This window comes from Pelobates fuscus, chromosome 9 (genome assembly GCF_036172605.1).
Source record: "Pelobates fuscus isolate aPelFus1 chromosome 9, aPelFus1.pri, whole genome shotgun sequence".
NCBI classification, from domain to species: domain Eukaryota; kingdom Metazoa; phylum Chordata; class Amphibia; order Anura; family Pelobatidae; genus Pelobates; species Pelobates fuscus.
In genome coordinates this window covers 91284688-91306665 of record NC_086325.1, presented here as the reverse complement: position 1 = coordinate 91306665, position 21978 = coordinate 91284688, and the positions used below count along the sequence as shown (strand labels likewise).

Sequence of the window (21978 nt, the reverse complement as noted above, 5' to 3'; positions counted from 1 at the left end):
TATAATTTCCACCACAGTGGATTCCTCTTTGTGCTCCATACATATTGTAGCAAGGCAGAGTATTTAATTTTATTGTGTAATAGTGTATGCGGGGCCATATATGTTGTATCAAGTTGGCTAAAGCAATTTGTGAATCCAAAATGTGTTTTGGATCATAATTTACAAAGGTATTTATCGGGTGTTTCTCTTCAAGCTACAAGTTGCCAACATGCCCCTTAGTGGTAATCGTTTTCTAGGGACTATCGAAACATCTGATATAATAGAGAGTCACAACAGCAAGAATCCCTGCCCATGAGTGACAAGTGATGCTTATTTTTTTAATCTGTGACAAGGGTAAGTGTAAGTCACAATTTTGACCATCTACTAATAAACATGAGAAGATGCTGGAGGTAGGTGGACACAAGTGAGCGAAAGACATCTAACAGCATAAAAATTTAGAATTTTAAAGCAGAAATGGGGGGGGGGGGGTAAATAAGTATTTAGTGTAAAATGTTGAGTAAAACAATCTGGGTTCTGGATCCCCTTCCGGTTAACTCTTAAAAAAATATATATATATATCTTAGAAAACAATATACATATTAACCAGCCAGCTAAGCGTTATTATTTTCATATACTGTAAGACAGAGCAAGAAGTTTACCTGTTGTCTACCAGAATGTTCAGCCATGCATTGTAAAGCAATAGTAGCAAATCTGGCAACAAACTGCTTCAAAAAAAATCCTGTTTTAGGAATATTTGCATTTCCTTTATATACTGATCTATTTCTCACATCATTTCAGGTTAACAGAAAAAGTCTATTTTAAGGGCAATGCTAGCAAACTATATATGTACGCATGATTGCTGAAAATGAAAACTTGTAATTACATGAAAACATGTCATTTAAAGTGTTGCCCTTTGACTGCCCTCTGCCATGGAAATGGTCAGAGTCTATCTGGAACCTACAAGTGAAGGGGGTTGAAGTTCTAAGTAGACCTTTCCCAAATCCCTGCAAATAAGAACCACCTCTTTCTCTGGTTTGCACCACAGTGTATGCGATGTTAATCGAAAGCAGAAACATAACATAATAATAATTAGCTTTCCATCTTTTCACTGGGCTACTCAAGCCAATATATAAACTGTGTATTATATGTACAGCTGTGGTTCTCACTCAGAGAGTCATGTATCGGAAGGATTTCATCTCTAGCTTAAAGTAATCAATTACCCCTTTGACTTATACTCTATCCCTAATGTGTCTTGTCTGGAAAACAAGAGTGAACATTTATTTGAGTTAACTGTTGAGAGACCAAATATGTGTATCAAGATACTTATCCAATCATCTGTTGTCTACTTATCTATCAAATAAAGGGTTAGAATAATCATACAAAACTGACAAAGGAGAAGAAATAGAGCTTGTTAGCCAGGTCTCAAGACATAAAGAGAATGTGCTCCAGCACATACATTTTTAGATGATGAAATGTGGGATTAGTCAGTGAAACTTGAGTTTTGTTCCTGGCTACACGAGTGCATGTGTGTATACGTACCATTCACATACTTAGAATATATACCTCTATATATATTTCTATAGATACATATATCTATCTATATACATATATCTATACATAGATAGATATATAAATTTTTATGCGCACATCCTTGATATATTTGAGTTAAACTGCTTCAGGAATGCCCAACTTAAAATCCTTGTTTAACTCCCTAAAATGCAGGAGACATTAGTTCTTTAATTTGTAGCTAACATCATCTTAATCAGTCATGGCACATGTGTTGAGCATTGTTTCCATGACAACTGTTCTGTACATACATACACAGCTACATGCAGAGGCCATGCCTCTCTGGCACAACATCGCAAAAAGAAGGTGGAGTCCAGTGTGCATATCTCTGCATGGTGACCATTAAGGCACAGTGCAGGGGTGGGTTGGGAGGGCCGAAGCCCAGAGAGTCTTTCATGAGTTGTGGAAGTAGAGGTGCTTGACTCTGCCGGAGAGGATCTTGGGGACTTGGACAGAAATGATCTCAGACATCATTTCGGGGAAATCCACGCTCACCATCTGTGCCTTTACAAACAGGTCAAATGTAAACTGGTGCAGCTCACGGGCAATCTGGGGATACACGAAAGGATACATGTAAATAGCATAAATTGAAAAATGTGCACAGTTATGTCTACATGAGCCAACCACACAGTTATGTCTACATGAGCCAATGAACAGTGCACCAGAATTAACTAGATGATAAAGTATGTGGAATTACCTTACATTTTTTTTTTTACTTTCCAATGACTTATAGCCTGGAATTAAAAGTTTATTTTTTATCTATGTTTTCATTTATTCTAACAACACATTCTACTCAAAGACTAAAAAATATTATGTCTTATTTAGAATAGTTTGAAACATTTCCACACCATTAGCTATAGACTTAGTTGTCATGCTTTCACCTACGTCTTGTGTTCACCAAGGATTGTATTCACTAAATACCGAATTGTGGTGATTTAGAACTGAATTGCAAGATTTAGACCAAAACAACCAAATTGAGTTTAATTTATTGAAATGACTCTGGACATCATACTTTGCATGAAGATATCCAGCGCCTTCGAAAACCCCACAGGAAAGTATTGATTCTATGCTTTTCTATGGGGAAACCATAATGTACATGCACATTAAGTTTGCAGATTGCAGGGACGTTACAGGAGGAGGAGCCCATAACTAGTGTCAAGAGACCTCGGCACTGGTATCAGGTAAGTGAAGTTTTTTAACCTTTTCTTAAATGCGTGGCGGGACTGGGGGGTGGCGCTGCAGAGGCAAAGGGACACTATAGTGCTAGTAATACAGTTTTGAGGTGTACTGTATGTCCTCAGCACTCTAACTGGTCCCCACTGCATCACTGCAGTCTTTCATCAGGTCCCTCATTGTTTTCTTTGCCAATTAATGTAACACAATGTTGGGGGAGCTTTTTTCATTCTATCCAGTGGTTGGTAGATGGCTTTGTAATACCACTGATGAGTCTCCTGCTATTAGGTTAGTAACTCATTAGTCAGGTTGCTCCAGTAGCTCCTCGAGGTGCTGGTGTCACAGAGAATGGACAAACGCAGTATCGAAATTGGATCTGAATCCTGAGTCAACGACCAAGCACTCTGACCCTGTTACACCCATGTTCTTGGTGCTAGACCATTTATTCAATTTATAGTGAGTATCAGAGGATACTCTTACTTGTGTACACACAAATATTTAATTTTGGTTCAGTGTTTAACTTACAGGCTGCACTGAATCCAGGACTTTGGTGAGTTGATAAAAACGCCTTGAGCTTGCTGCTGGGTTATTTCTTTTACAGGAGATGATGCGGTCAAGTTCCTTGATGTAATTCATCCTCAGCTCGTCGAAGCACTTCTGGTCCTTTAAACCTTCCACTGGAACTAAAGAGAGGCAATACATAAATAAAAAATATGACCTCATTATACATTTATACAAGTCTCATATGGTTTTTCTGTTCTGATATCACAGTCTAAATATGCTCCTATGTTCGCTTGACAGAACTGTTTAACTAACGTCTAGCAAGAAAGCTCCCTGTTTAGACAACACAAACGGGCATATCACACACACCGTAGACAAAATCATGCAGTGGTGCATGTTACTTCAATTATTTTTTAGTGTTTTCTAGGAATTGCTCAATCGTCAACACTCTAGTGGATAAAATAAACATTATGGGGGGCAGAGCCTGGCACTCAGCGAGATCAGATCTATGTTGGTTGAGCTTCTGCAGCTCTGCTGGATTAAACCGTATCTTACACTTACATGCACGCTGGTTTTCCCAGGAATCTGATACCGGAGCCTGGGGGCAACATGAGGAAGAGGCTAAGAAGATTAAAGCCCTCGCAAGGGAGGGTTCCAGCGATATCGGTGACCTCCTACAATTGCGGCCTAAGTCTAAAATGGCGGCGCAGCCAGAACCCAGCCTTTCCTCCTCCGAGGATGAACTTTTGGATGCTCCTGATAACATCCCTAACACGGAAGGCCTTCGTACTCTGCTACTAGAGGAAGACTTCACAGCTCCAGTTAACAAGGGGGACTTTAACCCCTTAAGGACCAAGCTTCTGGAATAAAAGGAAATCAGGACATGTCACACGTCATGCGTCCTTAAGGGGTTAAGGCCCTATTGCAAAACATCAGAGCACTTTTCAATGCAGACCTGTCAGTCATAAGAGAAGAAATCATGGCGGTTTCTGCCAGAGTCCAGGTGACGGAAGACGACATCTCTACTATAACTCACAGGCAAACAGATGCCTCAGAGAGGATGAACCTACTAAAGGCCCCCCACCAGGCTATGCAGGCAAGAATTGATTCCCTCGATGATGCGTGGAGGAGCAACTACATGAAAATCCAGGGCATAACCAATACAATCTACGGGCAAGAACTAACACTTTGTTAGGCGCCTAGTGGCCACTCTCCTACGCAACGCCAAGTCAAAGGCATGCAAATCAACCACTGCTTCCGGCTGCCTATATTGGCTAGGGCTTTAGCTGATGCCACACAAGATGTCCTGATCCACTTTCCTCTGTTTTGGGATAAAACAATGGTTCTGGAGGCTCTACGGGCAAAACGTCCTATCCATTTGAAGAATTGCGACTTCTCTTCTTACAAGACCTCTGCCTATCCACTTTGGGCTTGAGAAGATCTTTTGCACAGGTCAAGAAGGCCCTACGATCAGTCAATGTCCCTTACAGATGGGGTCCTTCCCGTACGTTGACGTCTAACAAAGGTGGACAGTCTCACCACATTACATCTGCGGCCGAGTCCGACGCCTTCCTACTGGCGCTGGGCCTCACTTAGCTTAACGTCACCCCAGCTGGGCCAAGTCACTCCTGGGATGTGTCTCACCTGGGATGTTGTCCCTTTCACCCCCGTGCAGCAGTGGACACTGGCTGAAGAGAGCATGATACCCCAGCTTCTCATGTGGAGATGGAGCTAACAAAGGACCTATCACACTCATACCTTGCTATAATGCTCTCCTGTTGATTCTGTATATCTCCTTTTATTTTACTTAATTAAATTCTATTTATTTTAATGACTTTTTATTGTTGCTCTTTTTTTTTTGCTTCAGTAATACACAAATTAAGCTACAATCTGCTGGTAGCTCCGATTAGATATACTTTAGCTCCCCCCCTCCCTCTGCTGTGGGGATATGGAGCACACTACTCCTAGTCTAAACACTTGCTGAGCTCCAGTACCTATATGACACCTCGCCTACGATCTCCACTTGGTCACTTATGTGAGACCCACGGAGCTTTAATATTGATCACTTTCAGTGCATTCCTGCTGCGGGGCTAACCATACGAGTAGGGATTTTACAAAATCTCCACTTGATTATCACTTTAATATGCCCCATTATTGCAGCACCTTTTATACTAAGCCCTCACCTTTTATTTTTTCATTCATATTATTTTAAAACTGAGATAGTGTTCCGTATTGCTCTAGATAGATATAATAGAAAAATGTGCAGTTTTGTTCCAGCACTTTTCTGCTTCCCTAAATGTTAACCTATGTTTGATTGATACTACTGTATCTTTACATGCAAATGTTGTTCTCTTGTGCACGACAAAAAAAAATAAAGCATAACATTTTTTAAAAATGTCCTACTATGGATATGAATCCAGTTATATGAATCCATTTTTTTTTCAAAACTCCTACTATGGATATGAATCCACTAAAGCATTGGGGATCCTTTTTATCCAGTGCAAAATTGTGGCTATGGAGAGCACTATATTTTGTGTTTTGTTTTAACATGACACCAATGACCATTCCGAAAATGGGTTTGTATGCTGATTTTTTTGAGGTATTTAGGACTCTATTACATGTGAGTGCATAAACAATATACTAACATTACTATTTAAAACCTGCCTTACATACTACACCATGTTTTGTTCCTCTATTCTGCTTTGTTTTATGTCTTGGTGTGGATCAATATACAGTACAAGATAATTAATATATCCATCGGGATTGCCCTATCTTATCCATCTGAAGCGCTAACTTTCACCTACTGTGAATTATTACAGTTCCCTGCGGGGCCCTAATATCTATAACAAGGGGAGTGGACTAGTGTCACCTTTTCTGGCCCCCGACCATGCCAGTTAACAAAATTAATCAGAACTAGCATTCATACTTTTCTATTGCCGGAGTAAATAGTAGAAGTGAGAATGCCATTTTCTACTGCATCAGAAAAAAAATCGGAAATACCTTTTTTACACAGCAATGCAGGATTCTTCATTGCCCTATTGCTTAACCTAATACACCTTCTTCTAAATTATACATACTATAGGGCTACCCTTTTCATGTGCTGCCCATCAATATGTATATGTGATATACGTGAGAGAAAACATGGTGGATCTGGTCACCCTACATGATTATATTTGTTAAGTTCCTTGGTTATTTCACATGACTAGTGCACCATTGTACTGACTCAACACTGTGTTGGAATATATATATTCCAATACAGTGTTGAGTCAGTACATATATATGGAATATATATATATTCCAATACAGTGTTGAGTCAGTACATATATATGGAATATATATATTCTAATACAGTGTTGAGTCAGTACATATCTATGGAATATATATATATTCCAATACAGTGTTGAGTCAGTACATATATATATATTCTAATACAGTGTTGAGTCAGTACATATATATGGAATATATATATATTCCAATACAGTGTTGAGTCAGTACATATATATGGAATATATATATTCTAATACAGTGTTGAGTCAGTACATATATATGGAATATATATATTCTAATACAGTGTTGAGTCAGTACATATCTATGGAATATATATATATTCCAATACAGTGTTGAGTCAGTACATATATATATATTCTAATACAGTGTTGAGTCAGTACATATCTATGGAATATATATATATTCCAATACAGTGTTGAGTCAGTACATATATATATATTCTAATACAGTGTTGAGTCAGTACATATATATGGAATATATATATATTCCAATACAGTGTTGAGTCAGTACATATATATGGAATATATATATTCTAATACAGTGTTGAGTCAGTACATATATATGGAATATATATATTCCAATACAGTGTTGAGTCAGTACATATATATATATTCTAATACAGTGTTGAGTCAGTACATATATATGGAATATATATATATTCCAATACAGTGTTGAGTCAGTACATATATATGGAATATATATATTCTAATACAGTGTTGAGTCAGTACATATCTATGGAATATATATATTCCAATACAGTGTTGAGTCAGTACATATATATATATTCTAATACAGTGTTGAGTCAGTACATATATATGGAATATATATATATTCCAATACAGTGTTGAGTCAGTACATATATATGGAATATATATATTCTAATACAGTGTTGAGTCAGTACATATCTATGGAATATATATATATTCCAATACAGTGTTGAGTCAGTACATATATATATATTCTAATACAGTGTTGAGTCAGTACATATATATGGAATATATATATATTCCAATACAGTGTTGAGTCAGTACATATATATGGAATATATATATTCTAATACAGTGTTGAGTCAGTACATATCTATGGAATATATATATATTCCAATACAGTGTTGAGTCAGTACATATATATATATTCTAATACAGTGTTGAGTCAGTACATATATATGGAATATATATATATATTCCAATACAGTGTTGAGTCAGTACATATATATGGAATATATATATTCCAATACAGTGTTGAGTCAGTACATATATATATTCCAATACAGTGTTGAGTCAGTACATATCTACGGAATATATATATATTCCAATACAGTGTTGAGTCAGTACATATATATGGAATATATATATTCCAATACAGTGTTGAGTCAGTACATATATATATTCTAATACAGTGTTGAGTCAGTACATATATATGGAATATATATATTCCAATACAGTGTTGAGTCAGTACATATATATGGAATATATATATTCCAATACAGTGTTGAGTCAGTACATATATATATTCTAATACAGTGTTGAGTCAGTACATATCTATGGAATATATATATATATATATATATATATATTCCAATACAGTGTTGAGTCAGTACATATCTATGGAATATATATATATATTCCAATACAGTGTTGAGTCAGTACACACAATATATATATATATATATATATATATATATATATGTATAAATAAATATATATATATATATATATATATATATATATATATATATATATATATATATATATATATATATATATATATATTCCAATACAGTGTTGAGTCAGTACATATATATGGAATATATATATTCCAATACAGTGTTGAGTCAGTACATATATATATTCCATTACAGTGTTGAGTCAGTACATATATATGGAATATATATATTCCAATACAGTGTTGAGTCAGTACATATATATGGAATATATATATTCCAATACAGTGTTGAGTCAGTACATATATATGGAATATATATATTCCAATACAGTGTTGAGTCAGTACATATATATATTCCAGTACAGTGTTGAGTCAGTACATATATATATTCTAATACAGTGTTGAGTCAGTACATATATATGGAATATATATATTCCAATACAGTGTTGAGTCAGTACATATATATGGAATATATATATTCCAATACAGTGTTGAGTCAGTACATATATATATTCTAATACAGTGTTGAGTCAGTACATATCTATGGAATATATATATATATATTCCAATACAGTGTTGAGTCAGTACATATCTATGGAATATATATATATTCCAATACAGTGTTGAGTCAGTACACACAATATATATATGTATTGGAATATATATATATATATATATATATATATATATATATATATATATATATATATATATATATATATATATATGTATAAATAAATATATATATATATATATATATATATATATATATATATATATATATATATTCCAATACAGTGTTGAGTCAGTACATATATATGGAATATATATATTCCAATACAGTGTTGAGTCAGTACATATATATATTCCATTACAGTGTTGAGTCAGTACATATATATATTCCATTACAGTGTTGAGTCAGTACATATATATGGAATATATATATTCCAATACAGTGTTGAGTCAGTACATATATATGGAATATATATATTCCAATACAGTGTTGAGTCAGTACATATATATGGAATATATATATTCCAATACAGTGTTGAGTCAGTACATATATATATTCCAGTACAGTGTTGAGTCAGTACATATATATATTCTAATACAGTGTTGAGTCAGTACATATATATGGAATATATATATTCCAATACAGTGTTGAGTCAGTACATATATATGGAATATATATATTCCAATACAGTGTTGAGTCAGTACATATATATATATTCTAATACAGTGTTGAGTCAGTACATATCTATGGAATATATATATATTCCAATACAGTGTTGAGTCAGTACATATATATGGAATATATATATTCCAATACAGTGTTGAGTCAGTACACACAATATATATATATGTATTGGAATATATATATATATATATATATATATATATATATGTATATATATATATATATATATATATATATGTATAAATAAATATATATATATATATATATATATATATATATATAGAAAAGAGAATTGACAGCACTCCAAGGACTTCTTCTTAAAAAATAACCTTTATTGTTCCAAATAAAATATCAACGTTTCAGTCTAGCGATTCTAGACTTTCATCAGGACATAATACACATACACACAACCCCTTCTTATGTACCCACACTTAGCAATCAGTACACTCACCCCTCCTGGGTCTGGACCTCCCCTCCGAGCGTCTCGGATCATTTTCGCGCCGAAAATGTCGGTCGCTTTCTGATGACGTCATCGTGCGTCATTACGCATGCGTCATGACGCTCGCGTCACTGCGCATGTGTCATTTCTATAGCCAGTAGTTTACACTGGGTTACCATGGGGACCAGACACCAAAACAGCTGAAAACATAAGTTACAACCAAATTTCAAAATATTACATTTCTTCTGACAATCCATACCTATACTACTTACTACATCCATATTTAAAAACAAATTTACACTATTGGCCAAGTAGTGTGTGTCAGGTGCGGTTCTGGGTGCGGTGGGTGGGGGTGGAGAGCCCTTGGGTCTGTTTTGTGGGTGCTACCTCCTTTAAGATTGTTTTTTCACTAGTTTGCCAAAGGCTGATCATTAATTGAAAGTATATTTTTCTTACTCTGTAATGTGACAGTCCTTTCAGCAGAACTTTATATCTGTCCCCACCGCATTCCCTGCATCTGCTTATCCATATTCTCCCTGGTGTCTTTAAATCTCGTTTTTCAGTGTATTATGGCTCCTCTTGCCAAGAACTGGGTTAGGCTAAATTCTGACCCGAATAGTTGAAAGGAGACAGCACGCATCACATTCGCTTAAGACAGCTTATGTTGGATAATTCCACAGTATATTCATGAAGCTACAGGGCAGCTGATTAATATTCCATCATTGTATGGCCTGTGGCACGTTATTCAATTTTGGTTGGAAAATTGTGCACACTTAAATGATTATAGGAGTGAGTCTCTACTCAGGTGATATCCATCACTTTTGTGTAACAGTTTTACTATGGAAGACTTGGAAGTGCGTCCTTAGTTAATCAAAGATTATAAAGATATAAAATGCTGAGATAAAAAAAACAAAAAAACAGCTCTGTTATACACAGACACATTACTGAGAGTATTGTCGCTGGGGAGCTCTGTTATACACAGGCACGTTGCTGGGAGTATAATTGCTGTGTAGCTCTGTTATACTCTCAGACACATTACTGGGAGTATTGTCGCTGTGGAGCTCTGTGGTACACAGGCACGTTGCTGGGGGTATAATTGCTGTGGAGCTCTGTTATACACAGACACGCTACTGGGAGTATTGTTGCTGTGGAGCTCTGTTGTGCGTGCAGAGATACCAACAATATGGAGTTCCTAGAAGAGTGAGATCACATGGAACGCTCTTGAGGATCTGATCTTTCTCTTACCGCTTCAGGGGCATTTGGCAACATTCCTGCCATCTTTTTACCTACTCTGCTTCCCCTCTATTTTTCTGTTCCCTACTTTTCTCTACCTCTTTTCCCTTCTCACCCTCCTTCTCCCCTCACCCCCATTTGGTTTTGGCACGCACAGTGAGCGGTATTTCAACACTTTTCACCTATTCTCACCTGCTTAATTATTCTACCAGTCAGGGGGAGTTGAGCTCCTTTTCTTTCATAGATTTTCTCGTAATTCATATAAGGTGCCACGCCATTTGTATGGTTCTGCTATTTAAAGTTAACTTGTGTAAGGGTTTTGACCTCTTTATAATGCTTCCTCTTATATACCTTCACAGTGTTTTTTTTATTTATTTATTTATTTATTTTTCTATGAAATGAAGCGCACCAATTATTCACCATTAAAATGCCTCCATACGGCCTGTTTCACCTGGACTCTGTTGGGTTCACTCTGCCCTCTAGTTACGGTCGACCCACGGTTCTTCCTCGTACCCCTTTTTTCACTCACACTGTACGTCCCCTCTCACTCGTCCCTCTCCCCTCTTAGTTAGCGGTTGCCACTCGCACCGGGTCTCGTGACCCCCGTGGGGCTTACCCCAACTCTGTTTCTGTTCCCTACTGCCGGGTTTGCTCCTTTTCAGCAGTCCGCCGGGACACTGTCGTGCTTGCTCTGCTTTCGGTTACGGTCGGCCCTGCGGTATTTCCTTGTCTCACACTCTCGTCTCCTGTGCACTTTCAACAATTTATCCTCTCACACTACTTTCCCTCCCCTCTTAGTTAGCTGTGGCTGGCTGTCAGGGTCCTAGGCGTCCACTAGTTGGTAATTTCCCCCCCGGCTTCTTCGCCTTAGGCTAGTGGTCCCGCGAGGCCAACACCCATCCTCATACTCGGAGGTACTACGCCCCTCGGGCCAAATCATAGTTAGTCGCCTCGCATGTGGCATAGAGAGGGCCTCACCTGTCACTCCCATTCTATCTTATGATTAAATGTCACCGAGAGGCCAACACCCCGCCACAACGTTCAGTGGCCACGTTATCCCCTCGCGCCAACGCATAGATAGAGCCTCTCACGCCGCTTGGCATCTAGCAGGGCCTCACCTGTCACCAAACCTAGTCTTAATTGTTTCGCCTTTTGGCATTAGCTAGTGAGCCAGCACACATGCACGCGCACACATTGGGGCTCATTTACACTGCACATTCATTTCCTTTTTCCACCTTACGGACGCCCACCTGGACTCTGACGTGCTCCCTCTGCACTCCAGTTATGGTCGGCCCTACGGTACTTCCTTGTACACCCCCACCTTTCGATTCACGTTTCCTCAGGTACGTTCCTTCTCTCACTCCCTACCCTCCCCTCTTAGTTAGCTGTGGCTGGCTGTCAGGGTCCTAGGTGTCCACTAGTGGTAATTCCCCCTGGCTTCTTCGCCTTAGGTTAGTGGCCCCGCGAGGCCAACACCCATCCTCATACTCGGAGGTACTACGCCCCTCGCGCCAAATCATAGTTAGTCGCCTCGCATGTGGCATAGAGAGGGCCTCACCTGTCACTCCCATTCTATCTTATGATTAACTGTCACCGAGAGGCCGACACCCCGCCACAACGTTCAGTGGCCACGTTATCCCCTCGCGCCAACGCAAAGATAGAGCCTCTCACGCCGCTTGGCATCTAGCAGGGCCTCACCTGTCACCAAACCTAGATTTTAATTGCTTCGCCTTTTGGCATTAGCTAGTATGCCAGCACGCTCACTCACTCACACATTTTTCACACTCTTGCGCACATTGGGTCGCTTGTGGGCTGTTGTTAGTATCTTTTTTCGTGTGATCGGTCCTGTGCCTCTTCCTACTCTTTCAAAGTGGCCCCTGCCTACGGCCTCTCCTGTAGCCGATACCTTTCCCGGCGTTTTTTTTTTTTTTCGGGGCATGATCGCGGGCTGCTAGCCTCGGTAGCTCGGGGTCGTCATCGTTTCACGTCTGGCTCTCTCTTTTTCTAGCGCTCACGGTGCTCGTGTTAGGTCCGGTCTTCCCCTTGGGGCTCCTTTCCCACACAAACTGTTACTGTCTCTGTCAATCATGTTGTCTGTATTCGATTTTCGCTTCTTTTGCCACCTCTTACTTACTTCCACTCTACTTATCCAGTCTACAACTTCACATGTTGTTTCAAGTTTCATTCACACGCAGTTTCATCTCCTCATACCAGCTTTTCCCATACTCAAGGCATTTCAGGTTCCAGGAATTTTCAATTTACAGATATCCCATCAACATCCTAGTATTTCGATCACAATCAGTCCTAATCATGCTTGTCATCACGAACCGGGCATCAACCTTTCTATGTAGGGTGATATCTGCTTGATCCAAGGATAATCCAACCGCCATACTGGGGTCAAGAAGGAATTTTTTCCCTAGCTTGTTGCAAATTGGAAAGCGCATCAAACTGGGTTTTTCGCCTTCTTTTGGATCAACCGTTTAATCACAGATGTGAGGTAGGCCGGAATTGGGGGACCCTAGTCCTCGTCAGCCAGGTAACTAGGTAGTCTAGTTGTCAAGACGCTTTACAGGTTCTCACCTATTCCTGCGGTCTATTGATTACCTTCTCTCCCCCACATTTAGTCTGCGATAGATGGCCATACATGTTTTATTCCTTACTTCCCCTTGCACTAGTTAGACGGTCCATTATAAGCGCCGGGCACCTAATTTTCACAACTCAGCTGCCTCCATACAGATAGATTTTTAGGTTGTTGATTGCTTTTATACAGGTTTCCTTTTGCCCTCTTTTATTACAGGCCCTACCACGACGTCGGTTCTGGCACACCACAACCGACTTATTCCCCCCCTTTTTTTATATCCTTTACGGCCTTATTTGCCCCTCACACAAATGTGAAGGCTGGGCCTGCAGTTGTGGGAGGGGCATGTTACCTTCTTAAATCCCCTCCTCATCTTCCTCAGTCCCGTTCGTTTTTTCGGCGATTCACATGTCCCCACCCTCCACTCCCTTTATTTATTCTTTTCATTACACCTCATGGGTGGGCCCTCTTTTATTACAGGCCCTACCACGACGTCGGTTCCGGCACACCACAACCGACTTATTCCCCCCCTTTTTTTATATCCTTTACGGCCTTATTTGCCCCTCACACAAATATATTCCAATACAGTGTTGAGTCAGTACATATATATGGAATATTTGTATTCCAATACAGTGTGGAGTCAGTACATATATATGGAATATATATATTCCAATACAGTGTTGAGTCAGTACATATATATATATATTCCAGTACAGTGTTGAGTCAGTACATATCTATGGAATATATATATTCCAAGACAGTGTTGAGTCTACCACTCTATTAGTACCAAATCTGTGATTCTACCTCTCTATTAATACCAAAAAAGGATTTGGTTTCAATGTATTAAAATATTTAATCAAACATATTTTTTTTTTTTTTGTGATTCTTTATTTTTCTTGTGCATAGATTGACATTAAGTGTGAACAGTCACAATAGCATCAACAAGCTTTTCCATAACATTACAGATTGTGACACTTTTTTGTTTTCTTACGAATTTTCTTATGAAAATATCAAATGAGTAGGCATCAAGTTTGTGGTTTAACATTCTAGACTAGTTATGCATAGATCTGGACTAGTTGCGCTTGGGGATATAGGCATGTAGTTTGAGTGTAGTGTGGCACATAGGCATTTAGCACGCTGTGGTTATGTGAACTAGATGTATGATTAGTAGAGATAACTGTGCCCTCTATGAGGCAGGTTAGTTGTTTGGGCGTATGCCTGTGTAGCACACTAGAAATGAATAAGACAAATAAAACATAATAGAAAGGAAGATGTGAAATGATATGCTTGACACCTGTCTTGTACGATACCTTATCCTAGGCTATATATACATAAAGCAGTGTTAGTTGGGCTAAGGTTTATACAGGGCTAGCCATTAACATGCATGAAACAGATGGCGTTATTCCTTGTGCAGGCAGTCGTTAACTCTAGACAGTTCCGGTGTAAGCGTGTATGGGGCTGATATACTAGGCGTCCGACTTGCCTGCACATCATGATAGCGCGTAAAGTCCAAGTAAGGGTAGGCACAGATCAGTCTGCAGGAGAAAGGCATGGCGGCGGCTGAAATGCCCTTGCAGTACGTTGATGGCAGATCATCCTATCCCCCGTCTCAGTATAATCAAATGTATTTCTTATTGTGCATTTATTATAATTTTTATATGTTTATGATATCACCTTGAGTCAAATGATGTATGATTTGTGGGGCACAATATTATTATTATTTAGTTGCCATATGCCAATATTAAAAATCAATTATATATGGCTACTAGACAATTCTTATTCATACCTCTTTAGCACTGTAATAATTATAATGAGTTGGATAATAATAAAATTCCTACAGGCACCAAAGGAGGCAAGACTGGCACGCCTGGGGAAAAAAAGGTAAATAAAAGGCACTGAATCAAACTAGGCAGTATAACACTCTAACATTGGGAATACATGTGAGTGTTTTTAATTCTAGAGTGTTTAATGAGATATGTGAAATTAGTAGAAGCCTGGGGGTTGTGTGGGGTAAAAGGCTGCAAAATAGATTATTCAGTTTTTTTAACTGCATATTTTTACATTAGTTTAACATTTAAAAAAAAACTTTTTTAAATGTGTAATTTTCTGTAAAAGTAGTGCTACATTTTAAATGGGTGGCTTTATCAATTTTGTCATGTCACTAGTGTACAATAATACTTACTAATGCTGAAAAGAAGGAGAGCTTTCATGCAGAGAAACTCCTCTGGGGTGATCTGTAACCATCCAAACTCCTGTGAGAGATGACGCATTCGCACACATTGACTGTACATGCGAGATTTGTGCATGCGATACCTGCAAGATGACAACAGGACAGCAGTGAGTAGGGTAAGATAACTAGGAGGTAATGGTGCATTTCATTTTTAAAATCATTGGCTCTTGTGTTACAATTACCCACTAATCCTATTTGTGCGCAACTGAGTCGACTTATATAAATTCTGTACATAGTGACTTCAGCAACCACACACACCAGAAAAACCACAAAACAATACACATAACCAATTTAGAAACATTGATACAAATACATTAATTATGGAACACAGCATGAATGCAGATAAACAAAATGTTAAAACTTAAAGGGCACCTGTCATGCCCCAAACAATTTATGCTCATTAGATTGAACATAAGATTTTATCTATACATTGTGCTAGCAGTTTTGCTAGCAAATGTATAGATTAGAAGATTAGGAGAAACCCTATTGAAAATAGTTTTTTTTTTATCCCAGCTGTCAGTCAAATGCCTCAGGGTGCCAACTCACCGAGGCATTCACTGACAAGGGAGAGCAGAAAATATATTCCACAGGAGGCCCTTCTGCTTTCCATCCACAGCAACCACGGTGCATACTGTATAGTAATGTGACAATAAAATGTGAGGTAATTCCATTTTGATGCAGGCACACTGGCAACTAAGAACTGCGTTCCAACGTCACTGTTGGAAGATGGTGGGTGTTTGCACAAAGAATGGTACCCGCATTGGAAAGGATGAAAAGTGACTCATTTTTTATATTTAACATTGAATACACCATGTATATGTGTGATATATGATGTATTCAATGTATATGGGAGCAATTTCAGTTGTCATTTTTTGATAACATGTTCACTTTAACATACATGTATTAAGAAGTCATAGGTGGTAAAATGCAATGATTAAATTTACATTAAACATTTAAAAACCATTTTAGTTCAAACAAAATAGAATTGTGCTTTTAAAAAGTTAATGTATCTCATTGACGATCTACTTTAACATCATGACCTATTTTTCCATACATTCAAATAATTATGATGCGAGGAAAGAGAAGCATTAGTAAAGGGTGGTCAGTTAGTTATGCACGCTAAGCTAAGTTGTCAACCACTGATTAATTAACTGAATGAGATACAAACTAAGTATGTAGTCTATACATGCATGAAGGCTACATATATGTTCCTTTCTGTGTCCCAGCTGACTAGGACACACTTTAGGATTATTACTCCAAATGGAAGTATTTCATAAACAACGCTACATGCTATTGCACACATGTATTTATTTTCCCAAGCTGTGCATCCTATGAACGTGAGCCAACAACTGGCAAATAGAGTAGCATGGAAGCACTCTACAAACGTCAACGACAAAGGTGCTTTTCATTTTTTTCATCAAATTAACAACAAACTTGTACCTCACCAGCTATATCTGTAAATGCAAACCCGATTTTTTTTTTTTCAAAACCCACCTTTTTATTATGATGGCTACTCTTAATCTCTCAAGGACCAAGGCGCTTTTGAGTTGCAACTCTTTGTGACCAAGCCCTTTTGCCATGTGTTCATTCTACTACAAATTTACCCTTTCTGTTTAAATTCACCCATGCATATCAAATGTAATTTTTTGAAAGGGAAATATGACTTTATTTTGACACGATACGTGTATACAGAACACAATATTCAATAGGAATAAAATATTTTAAATAGGAATAAAACAAAATACATTTCCCCTCGGTTTTACATTTAATAATTTCTACTAATGCCATCAGCAGTGGGATTTCCCAGCTCACACAGTACAGCATGTGAATGCAGCATGTGAAGGACAGCTTCCTCTCATACTGCAGATCCTACACACAGTGACCAGTGCTGGGAACCTGGCAAACATCCAGCACGATTAAGGAGCAGGGGGCAAGTAGGGAGACCTCTTTATGGACCCTGGGGAATTTAAAATTACCACCATATTTAAATCAACTTAAAGGGCTATGTGCCATGCTCATTTTCAGCACTGCACAGAGCTCATCAGTCTGTCTGGGACCACTAATACGAGTGTCCGGGGGACACTCATGTATTAAAAGATACCTGGGTTTCCTCTGAAGCAGCAAGGATTTAACCCCCTGCTGGTACTTCTACTGCATGACAGTCTATGCCTTCATTAATGCCGTGACTGTAGGACGGCATAGACCCGGCTTCCCCAAACTCCGGCCCTCCAGATGTTGCTTGACTACAACTTCCATGATTTTATTAATTAAATAGATAGGCTGAGAATCATGGGAGTTGTAGTTCAGCAACATCTGGAGGGCCGGAGTTTGGGGAAGCCTGGCATAGACCAACATGTGGTAGTTAAGTGGTTTAGTACCAGTATAATGTCTCCCTGTTCTTGCACATATGAGATTTTGGGGCTACAGGTGATAGGGTATTTAGCCTTTTTGGTTTGGTTATACCTCTTATTTGATTAGACTAACAGATGGCCATACTTTGCAAGCAGCACATGACACTATAGGCACCAAAATGACTTTAGCTTAATGAAGCAGTTTTGGTTCATATATGCCCCTGCAGTTTTACAGATCAATTATCTGCCATTTAGGAGTAAAACTATTTTGTTTATACAGTCATAGTCACACCTCTCTGCATGTAACTTGCACAGCCTTCCTTAACACGTCATGTAAAAGGAGATTTTATGCTTAAACTTCCTTTTTTGCACATCCTGTTTAATTTAGAATTTATTATCTCCTGTTCTTTTAATAGCTGTCTAGATCCTGCAGGAGACTCATGTGTGTAAATAAAATTCTATTTACAGAGCAGATGATGAAAAAAATTCTAAAGCAAGTTAAAATCTGATTACATTTAACCATTTTTTTTCATGCAGGCTGTGTGAGCCACAGCCAGGATAAGTGTGGTTAGGGCTGCATAAACAGAAACAAATGTAATTTAACTCCTGAATGGCAGATAATTGAGCAGTGAGACTGCATGGATATGATCTATACAATAAGGTTGCTCCATTAATCAAAAGTTGTTTTAGTGCCTATATTGTTCTATTACGCTCTCTTGTACACGCATACCCACCTGAAGTTTCAAGCTCACTAACAAGGGGTACATTATGTAAAAAAGTTCGACAGAGAGGTTTGGATCACATAATGAAATGTGATGTGCACACCTATAAGAAAGATATTGGTTAAAGGTCTGTGAAGCAGAGTATCAACGTTGGGTACAGATAGCCTGGGTCAAAAAGATGTGAAGAGAGATTGAAACCTTTGGACAGTAGCTGCATGCTAGGAAGGGGCAAGTAGTTTGAGATCTGTAGAGAAGTGTTCAGTTCTGGTGAGGGATAGTTGTAATTGGAAGTTGAGTTCTGGGGAGAGCTGTAAGGACAGGGTCAGAGCTAAGTATATAGTCAGCAGGCAAGAAACTGGCTTTTGAATCACCTCTGTCAGATTGGCACATATCCTGACCTCGCACCTCTTTAATGACAAAAACTCCCCCCATCACATGCGATATAAGGTGCATTGCAGAATCAAGTCATGTCTCAGCATTGCTCCTTCCTATCATAATTTTATGGGGATAACGTTAAAAAGTATTGAACTTTTTCTGTTGTTCCCAATTGGGGCACAATACCCAAACTGAGATTAAATTAATACAAATAGATTCAGGACACATGCAAGCAAGTAAGGAATCCTGCTGGTCTGTGCTCATGTATTATGAGAACAGGGATAAACTAAACTATCTGGGCCACTTCCTTGTTGAAGATATCAATTGATGAGAGACAGAGTCTAGGTATGTACTTCAGGAGGGACACCTACTCAGGCATCTTTTTATTTACATTTAAGTACTACTTGTTTTTTAGTTTTTAGTTATTAGAAATTGAGGTAAAATCCACTCTTGCACGTCCTTTCAACCTTTTCAACACATAAGAAACACATTACAGCAAGTATGCGCCTCGGTAAATGCTTCCCCGCTCCTTTTTTTATTATCTGAGTTGCCAATCGCATATTTCCTGATTTCTCCAGCACTTACGTAAGTCGTCTGAGAACGCTGCTTGACTGACAACAAAAATTAATATGTATAGAGCCTTTAAAAATGTTGACTGTAGACGAGAAATGTCTACAAACTATTAGTTTCTAGCGGTCTGTAGTTCCGATTGATCTTCGTAGCAGGGGTTAGACAGCAAGGTCCGTGAAGTTAGAATACCTCCTGAAATAAATTTGAGAGACACAGACTTTTCATGTTCATCACTTCCCGACTGCAGCTTTTACTAATTATTTATTTTTCTAGTCTTTCTCGAACAGACTGAAGTACTGCTCTCGTTTTTGACATACACAACCATTTTGATCCTAAGGTTGACTTCGGGTTTAATTACATTAGCTGTGATGAATATGTCTTTGTTTCCTAAGCAAACTTAGAGAAAAGTCTTAAGATTACAGAACGCTAAAACAGCATTGAAGGAGCACAAAAGCAGAAGAGTAGTCCTAGCCAAGAGTTCACAGCATGGACTACAAAATCATAGTATCTACTTGAGGTACTTATCTGTCACTATCTACTCAAAATAATTCAAACAGAAAAAACCTTTCTACGTTGTGTATCATCAGCAAGTCTATCATTGAAAATGTTAATAGAAAAGGCATGAGAAACTAGAGGTCACTCACAATCTATCAGTATGTTAACAGGGGCTGATGTTCTGGTAACAATGTGCTACTCAATCACTAAAAAAAACTCTTCCAACACGTTTCCACAAAACTCTGATATTACCATTTACCAAAAATTATGAGATAACTATTACTCCAAAGAAGATTTATTGACACACCGAAGAACAATTGTACCCTTACAAAAATCAACAACAAAAATAACATGATATCTCAGAGAAAATATTTTTCAACTAATTAACTCATACCTTGAAAATTACAAAAAGGTTTTGCCTTTCCCCTAAAAACCGCCATATGCTGATGACATTTGCAAGCAATTGTCACTAAACACAAATACAACTTGGTTTATCAGTTAAAGGTACACTATAGTCACCAGAACAACTACAGCTTAATGTAGTTGTTCTGGTGAGTATAATAGTTCCCTCAGGCTTTTTCATTCAAACACCTCCCTTTCAGAGAAAAGGCAATGTTTACATTGCCCCTAGGGACACCTCCAAGTGGCCACTCCTTAGATGGCCATTGGAGGGGCTTCCTGGCTCAGGGCTGCACAGTAGGCAGCTCTGCCGTTCAGCCTCGCCACGCTCTGCATGGAGACACTGAATTTTCCTCATAGAGATGCATTGATTCAATGCATCTCTATGAGGAGGTCCTGATTGGCCAAAACAGCATTTGTCCCAGCCCCCATGCCAATTTTAAAAATCTAAAAATCGTCCATTTTTATGATGTCACAAAGGGGGCGGAGCCAGTGTTGGCTCCACTGGAAATAACTTTAAACTTTTATAGGGGAATTAAGGGGGGCAAGACACCTAAATGGTGAGTTTAGCACTATAGGGTCAGGAATACATGTTTGTGTTCCTGACCCTATAGTAATCCTTTAACCCCTTAAGGACACATGACGTGCGAGACACGTCATGATTCCCTTTTATTCCAGAAGTTTGGTACTTAAGGGGTTAAACAGAATATGCAATTTGTTCGTATAGTTACTGTAACATAACTAAGCAGAATTGATAACATAATAAATACACTTTCTTTATATCCTAAAAGTCTGCCTTTAAAACCTTAAAGAAACACACATCAACACTGATTTGAAATAGACTAATGCTACTAATCTCACCTATGATCACTACTACTGCTGTTGGTAACATTCCACCTGCCATTTAATATCAAAGATATTGTAAGATAGCCTTTTGTTTTGTAGTTAATCTTGCAATCTTGACCCATCCAGATTGCATAATTAATAAATATAACAAGATAAAGTCCAGTAAAAATGGACCTGTACTGTCGTCTGTCCCTTCTCCTCTGGCACCAGGCACTGCCAAAGTGATTCTTCAGGGTTAGGTCTTGCCCTCTGACCATTAGACTGGCATGTATTTTCTGCCTCCTCCTTCTTACAGACAGGTATCTTCCCCTCTGCCTGTACAATGTCTTCATAAAAATGATGGGAAAGATCCTGCCTACTGACCTAGACC

The 21978-nt window shown here is 38.3% G+C and overlaps 1 protein-coding gene across 1 annotated transcript in view; it reads right to left on the bottom strand.

Moving 5' to 3' along the window:
* Positions 1–472: 472 nt before the first annotated feature.
* The window catches only part of AR (androgen receptor), a 347127-nt gene continuing 325621 nt past the window's right edge, over positions 473–21978 (bottom strand). The window contains exons 6-8 of the mRNA XM_063432165.1: positions 15803–15933; positions 3244–3401; positions 473–2094 (exon numbers count right to left, since the gene is read on the bottom strand). Coding sequence (XP_063288235.1) covers positions 1939–2094; positions 3244–3401; positions 15803–15933 — 445 coding nt within the window. The 3' untranslated portion in view covers positions 473–1938. The remainder of the gene's footprint in view (positions 2095–3243; positions 3402–15802; positions 15934–21978) is intronic.